General features: G+C 43.8%; 1 protein-coding gene across 1 annotated transcript; it reads right to left on the reverse strand.

Annotated features, from left to right (window-relative positions):
• Positions 1-208: 208 nt before the first annotated feature.
• Pdk1 (pyruvate dehydrogenase kinase 1) lies at positions 209-26,382 on the reverse strand. The gene is made up of 11 exons (XM_038336672.2): positions 26,092-26,382; positions 24,401-24,542; positions 19,191-19,262; positions 16,082-16,266; positions 15,769-15,858; positions 13,706-13,783; positions 12,422-12,498; positions 10,849-10,947; positions 6,911-7,021; positions 4,847-4,960; positions 209-2,168 (listed from the first exon to the last, which is right to left on the reverse strand). Exons 1-11 carry the CDS (start codon positions 26,279-26,281, stop codon positions 2,028-2,030), a joined length of 1,299 nt encoding a protein of 432 aa, XP_038192600.1. The 5' UTR covers positions 26,282-26,382; the 3' UTR covers positions 209-2,027.
• Between the last annotated feature and the right edge of the window lie 540 nt (positions 26,383-26,922).

The raw sequence follows: 26,922 nt of genomic DNA on the forward strand, positions 1-26,922 counted from the left end.
AGGTATCTTTAAAAGCCAGTCTGAGAAAGTACTCCCTCCCCAGAACATTTCCACACGTGATTTTCCACCCATCACCATGACAACAAAGCAAAAAGGTACTACCCCTTAAAAGGGGACTGAAGTAAAATAATTCTTCTTCTTGTCTGAAAACATTTCTTAGCTCTTAAGTCAGAGGGGGAACTTTTTAATTCCTTGGAGAGGGAAAGTATTTCACAAGTAAAAATAGTACGTTTATTGACAGTTGTACAAAAGATTCCAAAATACTTCAGCGTTGCAGGAAAATGTAATTTAAAGCTAATAAGTGTAACACATGGAGTAAACGTCACTCAGGAACACAGTCTATTTCTTACAAAGTCCTCAATTAGAACACTAGGAGGTGTCTTTTTCAACATTTGGTCATATTAGCTAAGCCCTGAACCAACAGGACCCGAGTTCAGGCCCTCACCCCTCCCATGAGGGTTCTGGGCTGACCACCATGGAGCATCCTCAATCTACGTTTCTATCGTTTGGTACAAAAATCCTATTTTGTGCTGTGTTGCATAATTTGGCTTTTGTATTAAATTGTATATATTTATGGGACACAGTGAAATTTGATAAATCCTGTCACAGCATTTTCCAAACCAAACCCCCAAATCCCTCCAGCTTAAGTGGGAAAGCACATTCTCAAAGAATTTCCTCATCACTCAACAGATACAGTAAGACAGCGATGAGCAGGGATAGCTCAGGCTGTGGCTCCAATTCTGTGTGACTTCGGGTCACTCTGAGTGAGGATCAAGGTGTCACTACCTGCTCCACGGCTGTGTTGTGGCATAAATAACGTCCTACTATTTCAAAGCATTCGCAAACTTTAAATGACCACACAGACGTGAGGGATTTTTTGTAGCCGATCTAAGTTGACTTTTCTCTGATTCAAAAGCAAAACGAAAAAATTCTGGGCACAGTTTGAACAATACAGCATCTGTAGTCACCACTACAGCCACGGTGACCGGGGTCGCCCTAGTCTCCCTGGTCCTGATTCTGCTTTCAGTTGTACCAGGCCTGAGGTTCGGATTAAACAGGGAACCAAAGGTCACACCAATCCATTCTGTCCCTTTGGCCACAGCGGTGATGTCATTATTCACTCTGAAGTGTGGCTTCAGCCAGGCCTGCCGTGAGCCTCACCTACTTGGAGAAGCTCACCTCTGGCCTTCAGCCTCTGGGTGCCTGGAGCAGGACCCAGAGAAACCAGTTCTTCAGAAGCTCCATCAGATAATCTCAACAGTCCACCAGCTCAGTCGGGCGGGCACTTGGTGCCTTCGCCCTAGTTTATTCTCTCTGCTCCTTTGCTTGCTTGGGAAATACGCATTTCTCTTACAAGCCAGACACACCCTTCTCGTTGCAGCGCTCAGGAGGCTAAGGAAGGGCACTGTGTTCGTGGCCAGCTACGGCTACGCGGCGAGACACTGTTTTCAAAGGAAACCCTTGCACCGATCCTGAGCCCACTACCCATGATCCGGACTTAGCTCTGTGAGGAAACAGTCATTACCATGCACTGCAATAAAACTATGCCATGATCAGTTCATTTCAGTAGACAATGCAGTAGACGCTGTGAAAGGTCCTACTGGTACCACTGTGTTCTGCTTTCATGGGGGATGAGAAAACCATCTGATAAGGCGTTACCACTAACAGATGACAGAACTCCAAAGCAGGCGGCTAACCAGCTACTCCGCATCCTTTAGAGGTTTCTAGCGGACATAAATGAAAACTTGAAAAAAAAAAATACTTAACTTCCTACAGAAACCCAGAGACTTCACACTCCATACGTCTACCGCACAGAGGGAAGTTGACCAACACTATGAGTGTTTAAAAATATGTCCAATTAACCAAACATATCAGAATAAAGTTGGTGTAATTGATCCTTCAGGAGCTTTAGCAAACATGAACTGTGAAAATCACACGTGACATATTTAGTACAATGTGGCTCCAAATACACCTCTTCCAAACTCAGCATAATCCACATTTGGATTTTCCAGCCGTCCCGCGTGCATCTAAGAGCTTCGGAATGTGGTCATGTCTTTCGGCTCTCTGCTGGGGACACACCAGTCGTCAGCCTCGTGGTTGGTTCTGTAATGCTTCCAGGCAGCTTTATTATACACAGGGAGTCTCTCGATGGATTCTGTTGACAGAGCCTGGAGTAGAAAAGAAGTTCTCTAAGTTGGCCACTTTTAAGAATTCATTATCTGAGATAATATACGGTGGCAAACAATAACTACAAGTACACAGCATTCTACTGGCGTCTTATCAACTAATTACTAATCACACATCGTCTTCAGGGCAGACGTATTTGAAACATGCTATTTACTACATCTGTGGCACCGATAACACAGTGACTGGATTTGCTGCTTTAGTCACCCGCCCCACCAGCCAGCATGGAAACACTTACCAAGACAGAACAGACACCTCTTGTAAAGCACACACCCAGCCAGGAGTCAGCCGCTCAAAAAGCTGTCTAAGTTTAAGAGTATAAAAATCAGGTATCCACCCTAATGTATGTATACAGATTTAATGGGAGAAACCCAGTCTTCTTCACTGTATAGCAATGTATTACTAAAAACATTAATGCACAGGGGCAGAGATGGCTCAGTGTTAAGACCACTTGTTCTTGCAGAGGACCCGGGTTCAGGCCCAGCATCCACATGGTGGCTCACCACCATCTGTGACTCCAAAGAACCTAATGCACTCTTCTGAGCACCACCCATACCAAGCAGGCATGTAGTGCTCAGACATACATGCAGGCAAACACTCGGACTCATAAAACAATCTTTTAAAAAAAAAATTAAAAACTGGACATACCAATATCATCATCAATAAATATCAAGCTGAAGCTAAGACATCTTGGCTTTTACACGAGCGGTGCCTGGTCCTTGTTTGACCTCATGTCTTCCCCTCCCTGCACCCAGCGCTGGAGAATGAACACAGGGTCTCATTTGTAGGGGAAGCAAGCACTCTGTCACTGAGCAACATTGCAATCCAAACACCGTGTTTGCTTCTCCCGCTGGAAATGAATCTCTGTTACCTGCACACAACCATCTGTTCACTGTTCTACAGCTTCCTGTCAACGGAGGACATCAGTAGTGATGACACTTTCTATTATTGTCTTCACAGCAGGAATTTCCAGAATTTTGACAATAGGCCACTGGTATTCCAAGATGTCGACAATCCAGAACTAGGAATTTCCTCCTGATGGTGCTGAATAAGGTCTTTAAGGGGACTAGGTGTTATGACCCCATTAAAATGCTTGTATTCTAGGTTTTCCCAAATAGAAAAACCTTCCATCTCTGTGCTCTAAATAGACTAAATATCTATCGGAATGGTCCATTTAATGTTGAAAAGACTGTAATGGGGGGAGGGGATGGGAAAAAAGGAGGGAGGGAACTGTGCTCGGTTTGTAAAATAAATAAAAAAATGTTATTTAAATAAAAATACTGCACTAATATTGTCATATCTAAGCTCCTCACCAAGACATGTTAAAGAAGAACATGGCTATAAAGCATTTAGTCTCTTCAGGCTTTCACAACACTCTTAAGCATAGCTTATAAAGCGGGTGCCATCTAGTGGCCAGAACAAGAAACTAGCACACCAACTCCGAAATCGGTGCTTTTAAAGTATTACTATTTATTTATTTGGGTGTATGCATGATTCGAGCAGGTAAAGATGCTTGTCATCAAGTTAAGAACTGAATTTAATCTCCAAGACTCACACGGTCAGAGGAAGGAACTCCAGCATTGCCCTCTGACTCCGGCACATGCGTGCCCCCACACAACACACTGTAAATAGTTTAGGTGGCTGGGGAGATGGCCCAGCCATCAAGAGCATTTGCTGCTCTTGCAGAAGACCTGGGTTTATTCCCAGCACATACATGGTGGCCCACAATCATCTGTAATTCTAGTTCCAGCAGATCTGATGCTGTCTTCTCTGTGAGCACCAGACACATATGTGGTCCACATACATGCAGGCAAAACACTCATACATATAAAATAATAAATTTTTTTAAGAAAAAGAATAATTATGTCCTGGCAGATGGGAAGCATTAGCCCAACATGTGTAAGCCATGGGGTCACACACACGAAGGCTGGGTGCTATTATTGCTTGGCAAAATGGCTTAGCAATAAAAGGCAGCTGTCACCAAGCCCGATGACCATGGTCAAACTCCAGAACCCACATGGTGAAAGGGAAGAACTAGTTTCGGAAAGCTGTGCTCTGACCACCATGAATGCACAAACCCATGAACACACACGTAACAAGCAAACTAACCAATGTAAGCTTTTGTTTTTTAAAAAGCAGATCAATGACTGGTCATATGTTTCACATTAAAACTAAATTCACTTTTTTTTTCCTTTTTTTACAGTGCTGTAGAGTGAACCCAGGTCTTTCTTTGACACTCAGGATTTTCCACTTTAACCTAATTTTCTATTTCTTTCCCTACTGCCCTCAACTACCCAAATGGGTGCATACCCATGTAACTATCACTACATTTATTAACTAGTATGAGGTTTAGTAAATACCCATTATATTTTTTCAAACTGGGCAAGGGGCTGAGGAGATGGCTCAGTTGTCCAGAGCACTGGCTGCTCTTACAGAGGACCTAGGTTAAGTTCCCAGCATCTACACGGTGGCTCACAACTGTCTTGTCATTCAAGTTTGAGGGGATCCAACGCCCTCTTCTGGTTTCTGAGGGTACTAGGCAATACAATGTGCATAGACATACATGTAACAATTAAATACACACACACATACACACACACACACACACACACACACACACACACACACACACAGAGTTAAACCAGGAAGCTTCAGTTATTACCTTAATATAAATAACAGCATCAGTCCCGTAGCCCTCCAAGGAATACAGCTTTAGGTCTCCCTGGAAGTACTGTGCATAGAGGCGTGATATGGGCAATCCATAACCAAAACCAGCCTGTTCAATGAAAAACAAAGTTCTGTTCAGAGCCCCACATCTTTAAACACTTTTCTGACTAAGGTAATGCCACCAAGTACTGCAGACCCATCAACCTACGCATCCAACAGAGCTTATAAAACTCAATCACATGGAAGGATTAAGCTGGAGTTCGGTTGAGCCCATTAGTGCATCAATTCTGTCTATAAAATGACTGTGGTAGTCTGGAGACGGCACATTGCTTTTCTTTGCTGTCGTGTTCCAAGGCTCCTAACACAGCTCTTGGCAACTGCATATAAAGCACACTGCTTTGTTTAGGAGCCAGACGAGGAAATGCCTTGCTGCAGCTTTAATAGCAATAGACAGGAAGCTCAGGACTTCACACCATGGATGACCAGCCTTTGTTCTGAGCCTGGAGATAATCTACAACAGTCCACTCTCTTAATTCTCACCAACAGATCACTTCTCTGCTCCAAAGTCTTCAAAGCAAGCCACTGCTCCACCACCCACCCCGCCCTAGAGACAAAAGGCCGAGCTTCAGGAAAGAGCTTCCGAGACAGAAGCAGGTCTCTGCCCACTGCTCTCCTGTCTAGCAGAACCAACCTCCCACCTCAGTTCCTTAAACACAGGACTCCTAGGTCTTTGTTCAACCCGTTTCCAGTACCTGGTCCTTCTTTACCTGGAAAAAAAAAGTCCACAAACACTTGGGAAACTTAAATGGCTTTCATCTCCACATCACGCCTTCAATGACGTTCCTCACAGTGGGCTGCTCTTCAGTGTTTGTGTGAACAGAAGAAGTCCCTGACTGCGCTAACACGCAGAGGCTCTGGCCTCTTCTCCCACTGATTATTTTTATATTATTGTTATTTGTGTGTTTATGAGTGCAGGCATGTGTGCACAATGTTGAATGTGTGGCCGCGAGGACAACCTCCAGGAGGTGGTTCTCTCCTGCCACATGGGATCTGGGGACCAAACGATGTCATCAGGGTGCTAAGGCAAGCGTGTTTCCCCTGAGCCATCCCACTAGTTCTAATTATTTTATATCCTAAACTCTGTGTGTCCAAAGTCAACTACCCAAGAAGCTGGCTTCCTCCCTGCCCAGGGCTGAGCTGCAGTGGAGTTTTCAGCTCTCTGAGGAACCAGAGGACTGCAGGGGAAGTCAAGGCAGCCACCCCCACTTCTACCCTGGTAGGGCTCTTGTTCAAGGGGGAGCCTCTGAGAGTAAACAGCATCTAAACAACTATAATTTGAGGTTCAGACTGGTGGAATTAAAAGATTAAAACCTGAATGCTGGGGAGATGACTCAGCAGTTAAGGGTGAGATCCAAGTTTGGTTCCCAGTCGCCACCGAATGACTAACAGCCACATGTGACTCCAGTTCCAGGGGACTCAACACCCTCTTCTGGTCTCTGTAGGTGCTGTACTCTGGTGTGCTTACATGCATGCAACAAAAACATTCATACACATATAGTCAAAATAAATTTTTTAAAAAATATAAAACACTGGGTGGGCATGGTGGCTTAAGACCCCAACCCCAGAACACTGGCGGCAAAGGTGGGCAGCTCCCTGAGAACTGAAGGGCCAGCCTGTGCCTCATAATGAGGTCTTTCTACACACGAATACTTCAGGGTAAATATCAAAAAGTCGATTATGTTAAAATATCAAAAAAATCAACTATTACTACAATCCCTAGTTTAATCTTCATATTGAAATAGACTGTCACATGATTTACCATAGAGAAACTGCTGTGACGTCACTGCTAAGAGTAGCAGGGAAAAAAAATTCTTAAACTTAATCTGTCTTGTGCCTATTTCAATTAAAAACTAATCCCAGGATTGTTTAAATTTACACAGAAGTGTTTGTCTCTGAAGTTTCAAAGCCTTTTCCTTCCCTGTGAGCTCCTCTGAAATCGGCTTGACTAGTTTTGGGGAAGCCACAGTCCAATGACAGCTGCCCGACTCATGTCACGTACCAGCGGCACTGCACGGGAGGTCTCAACACGAGGCCGGGGTGCCGTCGAGTACATGTAGTTGAAGAGTCTGTCAATCTTCCTCAGGGGAACACCACCTCCCCGGTCACTCATCTGAGAGGAGAAAGACCACGCTGTGAGCAAGTCCCACACATCACAGTATCCCAACTCAAGTGCTTCGGGGAGAAGGCTGCTTTCGGAAGTCACGGTCCAGGCTGTGAGCGCAAACACTGCCCTCAACGCTGCAGCTAACATAAGGTTAATCCCTCCTGGTGGGCAATATGATAATCAGGATAAAAATAAATAAAAAAGGCAAGGACACACTACACAGCAATGCCATCTCCTAAGCTTATCCCCTAAGAAACCAAAGTATGTAAAATATACATGAGAGACCACAAGGACATGTGCTCAACTATGTTCATAGCAGCATTATTTGTCATAGCCAGAACCTAGAAGCAACCTAAATGCCCCTTTACCGAAGGATGGATAAAGAAAATGTGGCAGGCATATTTATACAGTGGAGTACTACACAGGGGAAAAAAATTAATGACATCTTGAAATTTGCGGGCAAATGGATGGATCTAGAAAACATCACATTGAATGAGGTAACCCAGACCCAGAAAGACAAATATCATATGCACTCACTCATAAGTGGCTCTTAGAAATAAAGCAAAGAAAAACTAGCCTACAATTCACAATCCCAGAGAACCTAGATAACAAAGAGGACCCTAAGAGAGACACACATGAATCTAATACATGGGTAGTAAAAAAAAAGACAAGATCTCCTGAGTAAATATATTGGGAGCATGGGGACCATGGAAAAGGATAGAGGGAAGGGGAACAGAGAAAAGCATATAGCTCAATAAAAACAATTTTTTAAAAAAAGTATACATGAGAGTATCCATCACAGTTTTAAGAAAAATCAGAGAGTACCCACACACTGAATTAGATAAAGTACATTCTGAAACAGAATACTACATAGTTGTTTAAATATTATGTAGAACTCTATGTGTTAGTAAGAGAGATCTCTACAAAAAAAAAAGAAAAACAAAAAACAGGCAACAAAGAACAAGTTAGAAATTTTAATAATTCTAATTTTGTAAATATATTATAAAACAGAAGTTTGAAATGGGCTGGGGAGATGGCTTCACAGTTAAGGGCACTGACTGCTCTTCCAGAGGACCTGATTGGCTTCCAGCTCCTACATGATAATTCTAACCAATAACTCCAGTGCCGAGGAATCCAGCACCTACTCCCGGCCTCCATGGGCACTGCATTCATGTGCACATAACCTATAAACACACACATACATAAAAACTAAATCTTTTTGTTTTTCAGGAGTTGAGCACGGTGCTACATACACACCTGCAATCTCAGCATGTAGGAGGCTGAGGCAGAAGGATTGCCACAATTAGAGACCAGCTTGTGCTATAATGTAATACCCTATCTCCAAAAAAAAAACAAAAAAACAAAAAAAAAAAAGTACGGGCCAGCGAAAAGGCTTGGTGAATGAAGACACTTGCCACCAAGCTTGATGGCCATGGCCTGAGTTCAACCCCTGGGTGCACATGGTGAAATGAGAATCACCTCCTGCAAGTTGTCCTGGACCTCCACACCTTTGTGCTCAACACGTTCAGACGCAAATAAATAAATAAATGCAACTTTGTAACACAGAATCCCAGACAACATTTTAGCGAGTTAAAGGATCCAGAACTTTGTACTAGTCTATCATCTCTCAAGTCAAATAACCTTCTGGCAGATTGAAATAGTAATTAACTTGCAAATTATTTTTACTGTTTCCTTTATAGTCAATATGGACTATTTTCCCAGCCTATATTCTATTTACTATAAACATTCTCAAAATTAAAAAAAAAAAAAAAGCAAAAGCAAAGCAAAACAAAACTGAAAAAGCTCTGGGCTGAGTATCATTTTCAGAGGCTAATTCAATGCTTAGCTGTATTTCACCAGTAAGAAAGTGGGTGCACTGAAAACCCCAAGTGAGTGGTACATCACAGTAGACATTCAGATAAGGAAGAGGGGTGCTGCAGAGATGGCTCAAAGGCTAAGAGTACTTGTTGATCTTGCAGAGGACCCCAGTTTGGTTCCTAACACCCTCATAGTGACTCAAAACCATCCTTACTCAAATTTCAGGAGATCCAGCATTCTGCTCTGACATCCAGGAGCAGCAGGCATGCATGTAGTACATAGATACGCGTGCAGGCAAAACATTCACACATATAAAATAAATCTAAAAATAGAACAGTGTAATAATGATAATAATAAAGATTAACGGGGAGATGAAGAGATGGCTTATCAAGGAAAGCGCTTGATGCACCAAGCATGAGGACCTGAATTTGCTCCCAGAATCTGCACAAAGCCTGTCACAATAGCACATACATGTAATTCCTGCACTTCTGCAGCAAGCAGGGAAGCAGAGCCGGGACGACTACAGGCTGGCTAGCGTGGCTCTCACGGGAGCAAAATCCTTGTCTCATACAAGGAATAAGGTGAAGACAGACAGCCAAAGCTGTTCTCTGTCCTCCAAACGAGCATACCCACACTCAACTTACAAACACACACTACCCACCCACCCATACACGTGCACACACACAAGCATGCACACACCATTAAAAGGTAGTTTTGAATAAATGTTTCCTGATTTTCTTTTTTTCTAGCAAAGACAAACTTTCTAGTCAAAGAGACCACACTATATGGCATGCACAAAACAAGAAGTGATTCCTGGCCAGCTCAGGAAAGCATGGGAGCTGAGCAGAAAGGACGTAGGTAAGCTAGAACGAGTAACAGGCTAACCAAAACGTTTAGAAGACAGTAAGGGAGTAAGACAGCCATGGGGCTCTGCAAACTCCAACCCTGGGAATCTAGAAGACCATAATCTGAGTGCTAAGCCACCATCCAAGAGAGCCTTCAGAAGGCCTAAGCTATCAACCATATGGGACTGAGATCAGCCGGAACACTGCACTAAGTTACTTCATACTGTGTAAAACAGTGGTTTTTCAGACTACCTCGCCCTGAGAAACTGCATTTTAAGGATGGAGGACGAATGGCACCTGGCTGACATATAAATGAGAACTATGAAAACAATTATTTGCATTTTTTTCCAGTGTTGGTTTCATACATGGAATTGCAGGTTGCAAAAAATTATCTTCAGAGTTCTGTAGGTGCCTGGTGGTCCTATCACAGGCGCATGGAACTGAGTAGGGAAGGCACAGCTACATCGAAAGAGCTAACGCCTCTACCAGCCAGCACAGAAAGCCAGTGTGTGCTACTCATGGTGTAAAATCCTTATTGGCAATGCCTGAACACTCCTCGGAAATACAGTAAGTCCAGAACAGCTAAGACACGTTGTGAGCATCAAGCACAAATGGCCAGAACAGACAGCTGACTTGTACACTCTGTATGTCAGCTGATTATAAAATGAAGCAAAATTAATCTAAGCAAACTGCACTATCTGAGCAGGTAGGCAGGAAGGCTGAGCAGTGGACCGGAGGGCTAGATCTCAGGGCCTGTAGCTTTGACTCCGTGTGACCCTAAGCTCATCTCTGACCCTTAAGTTTCCACAACTATAAAGTAAGATCGCACATGCTCCTCGGAAGCGGTGATGAAATGAAATAAAGCAGATGAAAAGCACTGCTTGAAATGGAAATGAGATTAACGCTCCGTCACGCAGAAAGTGCGCAGCATTTGAGACAGGCACTGATCAAAGTCTGTCTCCAGGTGTTCCTTCAACCAGAATCACCTGGATTAAGGACCAGAATAGAAACAGACTCAAAAGATAATTCTATAATTTGCCAGATAAACAAAGCAAAGTGGTTATTATCTAGCTGACTGAAATTCTTTCCCTTGAGAATAAATTAACTATTATAGAAATTAGACTTATTATATTATTTTTGTATGCCTACACATCCATTAAAAAAAATTACCTTCACGGTCAAGTCCTCCTCACCCAGTGTGACATGAACTTGAATCGGGGGATAGACACCTTTGTCAGCATGGTGCTCCATGGTTGCCCTCATTGCATTCTGAAATACATTTGGATTACATTAAAGCACAGCTTATTTAAAAACAAAGCAATCAACTTATAATTTTGGAACATATGTACATTATTTGAATCTTAAGTTTTCTTTGGTTTGTCACTAAGGGAATTTACAGCATAATGGTTTGATCAGTTTCTGAAAGCTGGTGAGGCACACAAGGCCGGCACTCCTGAGCAGGGATAGGAACGGGACACGGGGCACTGGAGTAGATCTGAGAGCGGCCAGAGGAAGCTGTGACTGAAGGCAGAGTTAAGAGAGCCCTGGCCGCTAAGACTGAGCAGACCTGAGGAGAGGAGACTGCGGTGTTTCTGTGAAACCAGGTTTCCAGACAAAAGCCACTGTCGTGGGCATTATATAAACACGACACAGCTTATATAAAGCTTTATTAAATATATCTTTACATGACTGAATTTTCAAGGGGAAAACGCCATCCTAACACATTAAGGGCCAACTGCTTTTAGCCACTAATGGATTTCTGTAGGTGTTAGGTGAATTCTTAATTTGTCAAAACAAAGCACATTCTTCCACCCTTCCTCTCTTAGCTTTCTGTGTTTTAGTATGTTGTGCTTTCTTATTTTCTTTCCTTTGGATTTTCCGCCAGGGTCTTTCCATGCAGCTCAGGGTGGCCTAGTGCTCATGCCCTTCCTGCCTCCACTTCAACAGCGCTGGGCTTATGGAGCTACAGGTGTGTGCCGCTACACCTGGCCGGTCTGCTGATGTTTTGCATCATCCAACAGCCAGCCACTTCTCTGCTTCTCTGGTCTGCCACTGCCTGCAGACTGGGCAGCTAAAGCGGGAGGCGGTACAGGCCTGAGCTAGGAGAGTCATGGTCAGCTGCAGGAACCAAACACAATTACCAACCACTCTCTTTCGATAACAAGTGGGAGATCGGTGGTGAGGGGCTGGATTCTCAACATAACCATCATGCTTTTATTGAGTTTTCTAAATCTGTTACAGTCAGCAGCTAGTTCTCTAAGTCCAATATAAACAACTTTCTAAAGAAAAAAAAACCAGAACAAAGGCATATAAGTGGGGCTGGCTCAAGGGTAGAAAGTTGGGAATTACTGTTCCAAATATTCTGGCTTATGAAAATATGTATAAAACTTTACTAAGCACCAATCGCATGCTCTGCTATTATGAGCATTTATATATAGTATGTCTTTCCCAATCTTCATAAGTTTCCCTGGAGAATATTACCTTAGATTCAAAGAGGCCCAAAGTCACATGTTAAGCAACAGAATGAAAACTCAACCCCAGGACTGACTCTGGGGTCTATGTGCTCTATGTATAGAGGGCACCCATGTGTGTAGACACAGGCTCACTTCCAGCCAAGCGGCACGATACTGACATGAAATGGCATATCTTAGTGAAGTAGGAAATCCACAGGAACATGGGTCTTAGAACAGATTCCTAAGATAAGAAAGGACTGGCAAAGGTTATGCAATACTATTTTACAAACCTTGAACAGTTCAAACACCATGTGATAGAGATGGGATGGTACATAAACCACGTGTATTGTCTGTCCTGGTGAAACCGCTACAGAGCAGAAGAGAAACATGTGAAAGTACAGAGAGACGTGCTTACAGCATCCTTCAGAATAGACTGGAGTGATGTGGGGAGACATTAGCTACGGAGGACGGTACTATGCGGGGGGCGGGGCTTTCACACCTCTTCTTCACTGTCCCCTGTACACACTCACAGTCGGGCTGCTATTCCTCAATCCAGAATAAGAGCCACCCATCCTCCTACGCTTTTCTATGTCAGTCAGGATTATACTTCCTAAGATGGACATTTTAGGAAAAAAAAAATGTTTCACCCATGTAGAACACTGTCTTAGAACTTTCTCAAGGAGTATAGGTAACACAGACCTCTGGAGAACAAAGGGGTAAGACACCATACTTTTAGAGTACTTTGACCAATAAGTAACTGGATTCTAATTCAAACAATAAGCCCAACTCTCATCTGAAAACCTTCCGCTTGGAAACATGAATGGGATATCTTGAAATTGCCTATACAGCTTAAGACAAGACAAACTCTTGTCTGTAGTGTGATTCTTCTTACTGGGTAGTACCCATCCGAAGAATCAGTGTGGCAGGAAACCACAAGCAATTCTACTCTCAGTTGGGTAGCTACGCCACTACTCCCCTCTCAGAGTCCAGAATGCGGCCTAAAGCCTATTAAAATGTATTTCCTCCCATCACCTTCCTGGATTATCTTAACCCAGAAGAGGTTTTTCCTTGTTAAACTACCGTCATCAGTCTCCTTCCAAAACCCTGAACCCTTTATCCAAAGGCAGGAAGAGCCCATCAGAGAGAACCGGACTCACACACAGATGGGCAGCGGCTCCTGCTGTCTTTCACAGGACCAGGTCTCTGACTTCAACAATAAAAACTGACTCACAATTCAGGAAGTAGAAAAAAGATAAACTTTGCTATAAGGAATACACAAAAATTAAATATAATTTTCTTGGTATTATTTATTTTTCTCACTATCTCTGAAAAAAATAGCAACGAATCAAAATTATCAGTTTAAAATAGAGCAAAAACAAAACACCAAAATATCTGTCCTAAGAATCAAACTAAATTCGGTACGTGTAGATGTGCATTGCACACGTGTATCTTCTGCCTTCACACTTAGTGAAGAAGTCGATGGAAGAGTCCGTTACTGTTCGAGCCAATCTCAACTCACTCCTTGGTCGTCAGAACACCCATTACTGAGGACAGACACCACCAGGCAGGCTTACCATTTAGTTCTTCAAGTTCTAGTTCAGGAGAGTTAACATAATACAAATCACAAAGCCGCCTAGCATTTTCATAGCCATCTAGTGTGAATCAAACAAAACAAAGAAGCATTAAATAAATTTACTTCTGTCTTACGCAACAAGAGGCCAACAGCAATGACAAACGAAAATTTAAAATTCTCTGCAGAAGATACACTTTAACAGTCTTAGTGAGGGGAAGGGTCTTTGTGTGACAAAGCCCTCTGAGCCATGAAAAAATAATGACAAAAAAAGGACCACAAAACTTAAAAATGTCAGGATGAAAAAACATACCAAAAACAAAGCAAAAGAAAAACAGCAGGCTAAAGAGATTATTATTTATACATTAAATATATATTTACATTGTATGTTTGTTTTTGAGACATCTCAAAAACAGTTGGTAAGGGTTTAGGAAGTGGACACCTTTATTATTTAATACCTTTTTTGGGAACCATTAAAAATTTAAATACACAAAAATGTTGTTAATTCAGGATATTTTATTGTTGTTATTGTTGCTGAAGTAATGGCCTTAATGTGTAACCCCAGCTGGTCTGATCTCGAATTCCCTGACTGGCCCTGAACTCACGGAGACCCACCTGCCCCTGCCCTTTTCTGAGTGCTGGGATTAAGGGTGTGCACCACCATGCCTGGCAGTTCTAAGAATCCTGCCTTACACTAGCAAATCACTATATATTTAAGGATGTTCATTAAGATACTGTGAGTAACAGGAAGGAAAAAAATGCACACAACTTAAGTGCATTATAAGAAGCATAGGCCATAGCACTGTGATACATTCTACAGAGCCACTCAAAGCTATGGGCTATGTCCATGTAGCTGGGAGTTTGTAGCAAAATGTCTGAAGCACTCCACTTTCTCAAAGCAACAAACACGGGGGCTGAAAAGATGACTCAACTGTAAGAACACAGGCTGCTAGCCAGGCGTGGTGGCGCACGCCTTTAAAACCAGCACTCAGGAGGCAGAGGCAGCTGGATCTCTGAGTTCCAGGTCAGCCTGGTCTACGAAGTGAGTTCCAGGACAGTTGGGGATACACAGAGAAACCCTGTCTCAAGTGAGAAAAAAAAGAGCACAGGCTGATTTTGCAGAGGACCTGGGTTCAGTTCCCAGTATCCGCATGGCAGCTCATTAATTCTAGTTCCAGGAGATCACAGGCTCCCTTCTAGCCTCCAAGGGCACCAGGCATGCACATGATGTAGAGACAAAACTCTAGGCAAGCCGGGTGGTGGTGGCACACGCCTTTAATCCCAGCACTCGGGAGGCAGAGGCAGGCGGATCTCTGAGTTCGAGGCCAGCCTGGTCTACAAGAGCTAGTTCCAGGACAGGCTCTACAGGGAAACCCTGTCTAAAAAACAAAAAAAAAAAAAAAAAAAAAAAAAAACAAAAAAACCTCTAGGCAAATCACCCATATACTTAAGTTTTTTTTGAAAATTTAAAAACAACAAAAACCATAAAAAACTTATACAATATGCACATGCACGTGATTTCAATAAAAATGCTTGGTAAGATGCAAATTAAACTGTTATAAACTTTCACTCCTACCATTGGAATATGACAGGCCAGAGTCAGAACCTGAGTATTTTATCATACTGGCTTACTGTGTGTGTACATCTATGGGTATGTGTACTCCAAGGGGCATGTATGGAAGCCAACTTCCTGGAGATCGTGCTCTCCTTACAACTAGGGAGATCTGGGGATCAAAGTCAGGCTGGAAGACTCGGCAGCAAGTGTCTTTATACACTGAGACATCTCAGTGGTCCTTTTTAAGGGTGGACGGAGAAAGACTTGAATTTTCTGAAGCAAAACAGATAAATACACTTACTAACAGCACCAAATTTTACTAACAGAGAATTCTATCAGGAGGGCATCTACCTTACACACTGCATAATCCATGCCATGAAGTGACTTCCAAACCAAACGTATTTGCTCCTAACATTTTCCTCTCATGACACATGCAGTAGGTATAAGGGAAGGGATGACACTCAGCACTTTGGTGATGTTCTCATCCTTCTAGAAAAGACAAATGCACTTACCTTTAATAACTTCGACTACATCGCAGTTTGGATTTATGCTTCCAATGTGTTTTCGATGAGATGGGCTTCCTTTTCCACCAAACAATAAAGCTATCAAAAGTGAAAAGCCAAAGAAAGCACATTTCCAGATCTAAATGTTTCTCTAAACGGTACCAAACAGCAGAACATTTTCCTTACACGTAAAGATGACATTTTAAAGTCAATAAAATGCCTTCTTTGCATAGCAGTGATGTTCACATTAAAGGGACACTGTCTATGAAAATTTAAGAGGACTACACACATTAACTACTTCTTTAAACTGTGGGACACTTACAGTGTTGGTTGAGTAACATTCTAATTGAAATGCGACTCATGTAGAATCGATCCAAAAAGTACTGGACATTTTGACTGGTGACAGGATCCACCCCGAAGCTCTCCTTGTATTCGGTCACACCCTGGGCCATGGTTGGAATGACGTCATTGTGCCGGTTTCTGATCCTTATCACTGTGTCTGTGAATCTAAACAAACCACTTTGTCAAAACATCCAAATATTTTGACAAGTGACTTTAAGATACAGGCTGCAGCTACAAAAAGCCCTGGTTCAGAGAAAGAAGCATCAGTGACGGCTTTCCCACACGTGGTTAAATACATTTCAAATCATAAAATATACGAGTCTACAAGGTACAAGGATCTCCAAGTAAAAAACCCGTAAGGCAGCCACACTACCAAGAACAGTGAACAGGTTTCCCTTATCCACTGTTATCTAAGCATCTGAGGCTCTCACTAATGAGGTCAGCATTCCAGAGACACCTGCCAACGCTGCCAATGAAAGGGCCCTTGCTCCTAGGGAAATGCTCCGCAGTGAGGCAAGATGGGTAAACCAAAAAGGTCAGCTGTGGGTCTCCTCCCCAGAGTTCAGAAAGAAGAACCACCAGGTACAGAAAAGTGAGGAAAGAACTCTGACTTCACCTACCCTGAGTTTACAAAGCAGGCGAGAAAGGAAAACTGTTGGATTAAAAGAGTTTTCAAATCATACTGTCTTATTTCTGTCGATTTAAGGAATAAGATAAAAGACAGAAGTCTTAATTGTGATACAACAAAACCAATCTCCCAAGCTAGCCATTAGGACTCACACTTCCAAAGGAGTGCTTTCCCAAGGACTATTTAACTTACTTCAATGATTTTTTTTTTCATCACTTAAAACACTTTTGGAATTCTTAGTTGGCAATAAACTTCAAAGGCAAGCTATTAAGACAAATTATAATTTTAAAAAAATTCCTCAAAAACAACAAACATCAGAAATTACAATCCCTTATCTGTTTCTCTCTTTAAAACAAAAACCTGTTGAGCGGGGTATAGTAATTCACCTGCAGTCCCAGGCAGAGGCTGAAGCAGGCACATCACTGTGGAATGAGCTACACAGTGATTTCCATGAAAGCCTGAGCCACATATTAGACCCTGTCTCAGAAAACAAAAACTGGTCTGGGGAAGACAGCTCAGATGGTAAAGGGCTTGTTGTATAAGCATAATGACCCGAGTTCAGTCCGCACAAGCTTGTGTAAAACTGCCAAGCATGGTGACACACGTTTGTAATCCCAGTGCTGGAGAAAAAGATAGGATTCCTGGAGCTCACTGGCCAACCAATCCAGCCTAACTGACTAAGCCAAGGGTCCCATGTCACAGCAGGAGGATGACAAGCCCTCTAGAGGCCTAGGTTGTCCTCTGGCCTCACACACATGCACGGGAACCTGCATATGCATGAACATGCACCGGCAAACGTTAACTGTTAGAATACAGGTGGCGCACGTGTTTAGTCCCAGCACTCAGGAGGCAGAGGCAGGCAGATCTCTCCAAGTTCAAGGCCAGCCTAGACTACAAGTGAGTTCCAGGACAGCCAGAGCTGCAACACAGAAACTTCCACCAAAGTGGGGAAAAATAGATGACGGATGCCTTCAAAAGTCTCCACAGTAGCATTTATAGGATATCCTATCGTTTCCCTTTGCCTTGCTCCTAGTCCACCATTTACTGGCTACAAGACCCCAAGGCACAACCCTCTCTGTGCATAAACGCACCATCTCAGTAGAGTTGTTTCAAACGCTAAATGACATCACTCACCCAGAGAGCGATCTTTTTTTTTTTTTTTTTTTTTTTTTTTTTTGGTTTTTCGAGACAGGGTTTCCCTGTAGTTTCTAGAGCCTGTCCTGGAACTAGCTCTTGTAGACCAGGCTGGCCTCGAACTCAGAGATCCGCCTGCCTCTGCCTCCCGAGTGCTGGGATTAAAGGCGTGCGCCACCACCGCCCGGCTGAGAGCGATCTTTTGATGAATATTACTTTCAAACCAAAAAACATGTTTGAGAACTGCAGTTACGCCACCCTTTTAAAAGACGGTCCAAAAAAAAAAAAAAAAAAAAAGCATACAGATTCTGTGGACAATGGTCTTTATATTGTAATAACATTCATTACAAACCGGTAATTGCCTAAGTAACTAGCTGGGTTCACCAAATCTGCTGTCTGGGCTATGAGACCGAGCATAGGATTTATGCTATCTTATAAACCACAGACCACAGGAATCCAGAGCTAGTTTTAACAGCTCCTCTATAAAGTAAAGGCAGCATTAGCAGCTGTCATGTTTCAAAATCAGAGATCTTACATGGAAAATAGACTTGCAAGCTTTCCTTTAAAAATAAATTTTTTGATTATCTGGGTGGCATCTGCACACATCAGTGAGCATTGGGAGCAGAGAGTGACTGTCCCTTTGGAACTGGCATGCCCTCCCCAGGATAACAGACCAGGTGGCATGATGCACGTCACATCTAGATGGTCACTGCTCATCACATTTGAACTGCCTCTTCTTACAGTAAAGAGGGATGTGGACTGTGTTTTACATCCAGGCCAGCTCTGCGGCTTCTACTGTCTTGCTGCCTTCAGTGCCTGTGTGGGTTGCTATAAATGAATACAGCAACTATGCTGTAAGTATATGTAAGATGGTAATCAGTCTCCTTAAAGTGGGCCAAAGGCAAACTGAGCCAATCACATTTACACTTTTATATGATGTTTAAAAAGAATATAGCCGGGCGGTGGTGGCGCACGCCTTTAATCCCAGCACTCGGGAGGCAGAGGCAGGCGGATCTCTGTGAGTTCGAGACCAGCCTGGTCTACAAGAGCTAGTTCCAGGACAGGCTCCAAAGCCGCAGAGAAACCCTGTCTCGAAAAATCAAAAAAAAAAAAAAAAGAATATAAAATCAGGGCAGAGGCAGGTGGATCTTTTTGAGTTTAAGGCCAGCCTGGTCTACAAAATGAGTTCCAGGACAGCCAGGGCTACACAGAAAAACCCTGCCTCAAAATACAAAAACAAACATAAACAACAAGCATATATATAAATGTATGTGCGTATATACATACAAAATCTGTATTAGGAATAGGACCGTACGATTCTACTTACTCGTAAATAGTTTTGGCATCGTTAGCACTTTTGTCCTTAAAATCAAGCAGCTCCTGCAGACTCTGGATATACCTGAGACACAAACCAGAGCTGTTGGTTCACACCGCAGAATCAACACAAAGGGTCTTTTCATATTTTACAGTCTTGAATTTAGAATACTCCTATACATTATGGTTGAGTAGGATTATTATTTTCTTTCTCTCCCTTTTTTGAGATAGGGTAGAATGCAAACCAGGCATACCACAGGCCCTGCGTCAAGTGCACGCTGAACGAGCGCCCTAGCAGCTGAGCTACACGCCGGTCCTGAAATAGGATTTTTTACACCCATTAGCATTTGAGGTGGCTCAGTGGTTAAGGGCACTTCCTACTCTTCCAGACTACACAAGTTCAGTTCCCAGCACCCACAGAGGACAGCTTACAATCATCAGTGCTCCAAGTGACCCAATACCCTCTTCTGGTCTCCATGGGCATCCACACACATTGCATACAATCATGTAGACACACACATGACATAGACACACACACACACACACGACACACACACAAATAAATCTTTAAAGTAAAGAAAGTGCATGCATAGTTTTACCACTGAAATCACAAATAAGGGCTAGGCACGGTAGCTCATGTTTTTGCCCCAGCACTTGAAAAGCAAATGGATCTCTGCGAGTTCACAGCCAGTCTGGTCTACACTGAGAGTTCCAGGACAGCCAGGGCTAAGTAGTGAGACCCCTGTCCCCAAAACAAAAAAACTGGAAAACAGATGTTGTGAAATATTTGTTTATACTGTAAAGATGTGTCTCTGCCTAAGGCGCCTTCTGATTGGTTTAATAGAGTTAAATGGCCGGGGCTGGAGAGATGGCTCAGCGGTTAAGAGCATTGCCTGCTCTTCCAAAGGACCTGAGTTCAATCCCCGGCAACCACACGGTGGCTCACAACCATCTGTAATGAGGTCTGGCGTCCTCTTCTAGTCTGCAGACATACACACAGACAAGAATATTGTATACATAATAAATAAATAAATAAATAAATAAATAAATAAATAAATAAATAAAAAGAGTTAAATGGCCAAATAGCTAGACAGGAGGGAAAAGGCGGGACTTCCAGGCAGAGAGAAAAACTGGAAGGAAGAATCCAGGTGCATGGATTCACCAGAAGACACAGGGAGAACGGGACATACAGTAAGGAAAAAAGGTAGCACCACATGGCAGAATGTGGGTCAATATATAAATGCTTAATTTAAGTTATAAGAGCTACTTGAAAACAAGCCTAAGCTAAGGCTGAGCTTTCGCTGTGTCCCTATTTGTGACCTGGCAGCCCAAAGAAAAGTCCGACTACAAACTGGCAAGGACTGGAGGGTATCGTTTGGTGGCAAAGCATTTGCCCAGGATTTGCCCCTCAACACACACACAAACACAGGGCAGTTTAAGATTTACATTCTAAACCCTACAAGTTTTTATCTTTTATATCCCTTTGCACATTAGATTATAAACTTCATCATGAGAACTGAACTGTCACTCTAATTGTGATCATGGGTACATGCTTGTCTTAGTCACAGCAAAAAGAGGGCTACACCTTGCTCTAAGAACTAACAAGTGTAAGTGTACTTTTAAAACCTTAATTGCAAATGTTTAGGTCCAACCAACAAGTATTTATACTTACTGAATGCCTACAATCTACCATACACAAAACACAAAAGCAATTAAAATCTAGGTTTTTTAATTTACCCAACAATTAAAGGTAGGAGAGCATTTATTTCAAACAAATGAGAAAGTTCAAATGACTTTCTCAGCATCACACAGGTAAACACAAGGGCACCAGAGGGCCAGGGCTGAAAACACCTCCACAGCCATTCAGTGATCTTCACAGTATGAATCCTCCATGCCTGGAAGCGCTGTGCAGGGGTGGGGCAAGGGAAGGACCTTCTACATCTGGAAACCCCCGTGGCAGCTTGACAGAAGGTCCTGCTGCCTTCCAAAGCCCAGCGACCGTCATAGCTGCCACCCTGCTTTAGCCTCAAATTTCTCTGCATTGGCAAGAAAAGGTCTTTTAGACAAAAATGATTTTTAGGAGATATTTAAATCTCTGCCCCTTGTGAGGCAAAACCAGGCTTCAAAAAGCAGGATAAGCTAGTTTTCATGAGGAGCTGTAGGGAACGGGAATGGCTGCATCGGAAGATTAAACTATCTCCTGTGTATCCCATGATTCTCTCTAAACCACTTTCTCACTCAACTACATGAACTAATGAACCTCCGGGGACCAGCATGCAGCACTCATTCTCCTTTTCTTTATTTTTTCTTCCCCTCTCTCTCTCTCTCTCTCTCTCTCTCTCTGTGTGTGTGTGTGTGTGTGTGTGTGTGTGTGTGTGTGTGTGTGTGTTCCTCCAGAGGCCAGATGAGCTTGACAAATGCCCTGGAGCTGGAGTTACAGGCAGTTATGAATGGCCTGACCTTGGGGCTGTGAACACTTTTAACCACTGAGCCAACTTTCCATTCTCCTGCTTATCTTCTTTTGATAATGACTTATTTTTAATTATGTGTACACATAAGTTGGGGGAGTATGTGCACATGTGAGTACAGGCGTCCTCAGAGTCCAGAAGAAGGTGTTGGACTCCTTTCACCTGGCGTTACAGGTAATCAGGAAACCCCCAGTGTGGGTACTGGGACCAGAACAAGAATACCTACAAATAGAAAATTAGCAACTCCATTAATCACATTTGGCAAATGTTTTGAAGTTACTTTTTTTTCCACTTAATACTTGACTCTGTCCATGCATACAAATAGAACTTTTGCTTAATATTTTCCACACTGGCATGGTGGCTCACAGTTTTAATTCCAGCACCGGAGAGGCAGAGGCAGGAGGATCTCTGAGAGTTCAAGGTCAGCCTGGTGCACGTAGTGAGTTCCAGATTAGCCAGGAATAGTGACCCTGTCTCAAAAAAACAAAAGATATTGGCTTTTAGCTGGGCATGGTAGCATATACCCGTAATTCCATTTCCAAAGAGGTAGAGGCAAGAGAATCTCTGTAAATTCAACATCAGCCTGGTCTGTACAGTGAACTCCAGGCTGCCCAGGACAGTGTCCCAAAATAACAAGGACCAAGGGCAAGAAGATGGCTCAGTGGTAAGGGCATCAGCCCTCAAGCCTAACAAAAAGTCTGATCCCTGGGACCCCTATGTTGAAAGGAGGGAACTGGCTCTTGCAAGTTGTTCTCTAACCTCCACAGGAATGTGAGCACATAGGCCCATATGCTCATCTCTCTCTCTCTCTCTCTCTCTCTCTCTCTCTCTCTCTCTCTCTCTCTCTCTCTCTCTCTCTCTCTCCACACACACACACACTGTTTAAAATATAATTTAAAACAAAGTTAATAACACTTTAAAATCAGCAAGTAGGCTGTAGTGATGTGGGCCTACCATCCCAGCACGAGGGAGGTGAAGTTAGGAAGACTGTCTCAAACGATTCAGACAGGTGGGCCACGTAAAAAATGTACACCTTTAAATTTCTATTACCAGGCTAGAGAAATGGCTTCAATGGTCAAGAGAACTTGCTGCTCCTTCAAAGGACCTGGGTTCAGTTTTTAGCACCCACGCTGCAGCTCACAACCATCTGCAATTCCAGGTCCAGGGGATCTGCTGCCCTCTCTGGCCTCCACAGGCACCGGGCACACCTTTGGTGCACAGATACACATCCAGGCAAACACCCATGCCCATAAAAAAAACAACTTTTAAATTTAAAAACCCTTTCTTATCACTTTGAGGAAACTGCAGTATCTATATAATTACAATAACTTCTACTTATTTTTAAAGGGAGAAGGTGATCAGTGTGGGCTGTGAGCACGCACTACATCATCACACTGAACTCATTAACACAGATGCTAGTAAAAGCAGAATAGGGGCTGTAACTTTTGTGATGTTTGCTGTTTGAAACATGATCTCACTTAGATGAGGCTGGCCTAGAATTTGCTGTGTGATGAAGCTTGACCTTGAACTTCTGATCCTTCTGCCTCCACAGTCCCAAGAGTGCTGGGATTACAGGTGCACACCACTTCCTCTGGTTTCTGCAATGCTCAGGGTTGAGGCCAGGACCTACTGCATGCCAGCAATCACTCTATCAACTACTACAACTCCATCCCCTAACCTTTATAATTTAGGAAAAGATGTACTTTAGCGAAATAAACTTGCTTTATGATAAAATGCATGCAGACCTGAAATACATGCCATCATTCTGAAGACACGATACAGCAGCAGCAGACAAATCCAGGCTTGAAACCCAGGGCTCCACTGTCCGTGTTTACACCCGGACAAAGGACTGTATAGTGTCTTAGCTTCCTCACCAGTAAAAGGAGCAAATCATACATACCAGGCATGATTAAAAGAATAAAAAGAAATGTATATAAGTATGCAGCCATCAACAAATGGTAGATATTTTTTTTTCATTAGAACATAACACTCCTGCAGAGACCGTAACATAAATCTTAAATTTGGTATCAGTATTTCTTGGGCAGGTGTGATTGGTTTCTCAAAGCCAAGGAATTTTCATCAAGGAATTTCAATACAGTGTTGAGAAGACAAGGCACATGGAGCAGAAGCATGCCTTGATTGCCTTAAGAGTCTACTGAAGAGCAAGTGCAGGGCAAGAGAGGTGCCCAATAGTTAGGAGCATTCACTGCTCTAGCAGAGATGCAGATTTCTGTGCCCCCCACAGAAGGCAGTTTACAACTGCCTTTAACTCTAGTTCCTGGGGATCTTGTGCCCTCTTCTGGCCTCCACAGGTACCTGCACATGTGTGGTACATCTATACTCACACACACACATTTATATACATACATACATACATACATACATACATACATACATACAGGCAGGGCACAAAGGTACAAACCTTCATTCCCAGCACATGGGAGGAAAAATCAAGCAGATCTTTTTGAGTCTGATCCAGCCTGATCTACATAAAGTTCCAGGCCATCCAGAACTACCTAGTAGGACCCTATCTCAAATAAATAAATTCATCTATAACACTTGAAAGAGAGAGACAAGTGGACCTCTCTGAATTTGAGGCCATCCTAGTCTACATAATGAGTTCCAGGCCAGGCAGAGCTATATGAGATTCTGTCTCAAAAAATGAAAATAAAATAGTAAGTTAGAAGTAGTTTCTTTAACCTTGAACCAAGTCCACAAGTCCACTGAAACTGCAAACACAAGATGGGACTCTTACCAACTTTGTACCAACTGTACAGATGGGGTCCGGAGAAGATTGTCTGGAAGAAGGCTTATTTCTTTCATTATATTTGCCAACCTAACAGGCAACTCTTGTCGCAGAAACATAAATGAGGTCTTTTCACAAGCATTTACTGATCCTGAAACCAAGCACAGTGGGAAAGGCAGTAAGTAGAAGGGCAGAAGCTACCAGGAGCCAGGAAGTGAGGGGAAAGGAGAAAGTCACTCGGTAAGGTCATGATGGTAGAATTATCACAGTGAGAGCAAGGGACTGGGAAGCAAACACATATCCAGGCAAGGTTGAGCTAAGTGGTCTACAATGTAACCCTAACTCCAGAATGACCTTCTGATTCCTGATATTCCAATGGATCAGTACAACAACGTAGGTACTTTATTATAATTCACATTTACTATTCATTTTAGGATTAAGACAAACTAAGTGGGTCTGTTTTAAGGCTTGAGGTCTATGAGGAGAGGTGAGAAAAGCCCATCTTATATGCCCCACTGCCGCTACCCTTTAGAAATTCTGATCCTTGACTCTGGGTAAATTTTGACCCAGGTATGTCAAGATTGACTAATATGAATCACCAGGATAGAGTTAGTACAGACAAGATTTTCTGGCAACAGGAGGCCAAGATTACCAGAACCACATCAGCAACCATCATAAAGAACCTACTTAATTGTCTGCCTGAGAAATTCACCCTGCCCCTTTCTCCACTCTTATATCCAGCTGTCTGGCAGAATAGCTGCTGAGTATCCATCCCTTGACAAGTAGCTTCCCTTGAACTAAAGTTTTATTTCAGCAATCCATTGGAAACTAATTCAACCTTGCAGATGAAACTTTAACAGAAACTATCTTGTCAACAGTAGGTGTTATTATTAAGGAAAACATCTTGCGAAAGTTTAATAGAATATCCATGAACACTATAGTGCATTTAAAAATAAAAGCAAGAAAAATAAATAAATAAAACCACTGGGGCCTTTCACACTCCCTTAAAAAAGAAATACAAGGAAGCCACACTGCAAACCACAATTTTAAGATAAAGTATCCAGCCACGCCACTTATCTCCTATGTCCTTTAACCATGTTATAATCTGACAACACGACACGGAGATAACTCCAGAACTTTTGGATTTCAATGTTAGAATATATATTAAGCATCCCCCCCGCATTACTCCTGATGAGAGGTCAAAGGCCTAATTCTGCAGTTCTTTCTCCAATCTGTAACACACTGACAAGATCATGCACTTTACACGTGCTTGGGGCAGACAGCTCGTGAAACGAAGTTGCTCTCGGTGGAAACACTAGCAAGGAAAGAACTGGGCCAGTAGTAACTTGTTTTCCTGCCATCACGCCACTCTAGAGGATCATCGCTGTGCTGGCACTGATCTCGCCTCGGCAGAACGCCACCCTCGAAGCAGTGTGCGCTCTGGCCTTGAACCTGAGCAATGCTCCCCAGAAGACACCGGGTCCCGAGCGCGCACCTGCGCACGTGCGCGGAAGGCTGCAGCTCCTGCTTTGTTTTTCTCGCACACCCTGGTCTCAAGCCCCGGTTACGTGCCCGGCCTGCCAGAGCGCGCACCCTCCAGGGAGGAAGGAAGCACCTAAGACAACAGGGGAGGCAACAAGAGGGTGGAGGGGTGAGTCTGGGAGGACGGGGCCCGCACATGAAGGCCCGGCCGCCCTCACCGAAGTCCAGGAACTGCTTCATGGAGAGCGGCGACGGTGAGAAGCGCGCGTAGAAGTCCACCTGGCCCGGAACGCCACGCTCCGACTCCGGCCCGGAGCCCGAGGCCGAGCCCGAGGCCAGACTGCGGCTGGCACTGGGCACCGCGCAGCGGACGCCCCGGCCGCCTCGGAGCAGCCTCGCCAGCCTCATCCCGAGCCCCGTCGGAGGAGCCGGAGCCCCCGGCGCCAACCTGCAGCTCTGTGCCGCCGGCCCGGTCGCTACGTGCAGGACGTGGCCGGCCGCGGGGGCGGGGAGCTGCTGTCAGCGTCGCGGCCACCTCCCCCTCCCTGGGGCCACGCCCACGGAGGCGGAGCCCCGAGATGGAGGCGGGAGAGGAAAAAGGGGGAGGGCTAACCACCGCCCCTCACTAAAGCCACACTCCCTCTGGGCGGATCTCCGGGAGGACGGAGGTGGGGAAAGGGAAAAAGGGAAAGTAGCTCTGCCTAGAGGGATGGGCAGCTGAAACCACCCGGAGCTAGCAGCCAGGGTCTTGGCTGGCACTCGAGAAGACAAGGCTTGGTGAAGATTTTGCTAATTCCCAGGAAGCCCGCGGGTGGCTAACCGGACCTTACGGTCCAGCTCGCGCTATGGTGTACCCCTTCGCACGCCCACTTTCCTACTTCTCCGCCCTCTCAGTCTCAGCCGAAAGACTCTAGGATGGATGTGCGGGGGGTCACCGGCAGTGAGCCTGTTCCAGAAATGCCCCTGGATCATGCAGGTCCCATGATTAGCGTGTAAAGACTCGGAGAGCTACAAGAGCTCACCCTTGCCAAACAGTGGAACAAGAGTTG

The sequence above is a fragment of the Arvicola amphibius genome, chromosome 7, assembly GCF_903992535.2.
Source record: "Arvicola amphibius chromosome 7, mArvAmp1.2, whole genome shotgun sequence".
In the NCBI taxonomy this organism is placed as follows: Eukaryota; Metazoa; Chordata; class Mammalia; order Rodentia; family Cricetidae; genus Arvicola; species Arvicola amphibius.

Excerpts from the sequence above, each read along its gene's own strand:
- Pdk1 (XM_038336672.2), bottom strand. The coding sequence starts at position 26,281 with ATGAGGCTGGCGAGGCTGCTCCGAGGCGGCCGGGGCGTCCGCTGCGCG. Across the intron at positions 13,784-15,768 it reads TGTAGTCGAAGTTATTAAAG|ATGGCTATGAAAATGCTAGG; the intron begins GTAAGTGCATTT and ends GATTCACACTAG. Across the intron at positions 2,169-4,846 it reads ATGCTGTTATTTATATTAAG|GCTCTGTCAACAGAATCCAT; the intron begins GTAATAACTGAA and ends TTTCTACTCCAG.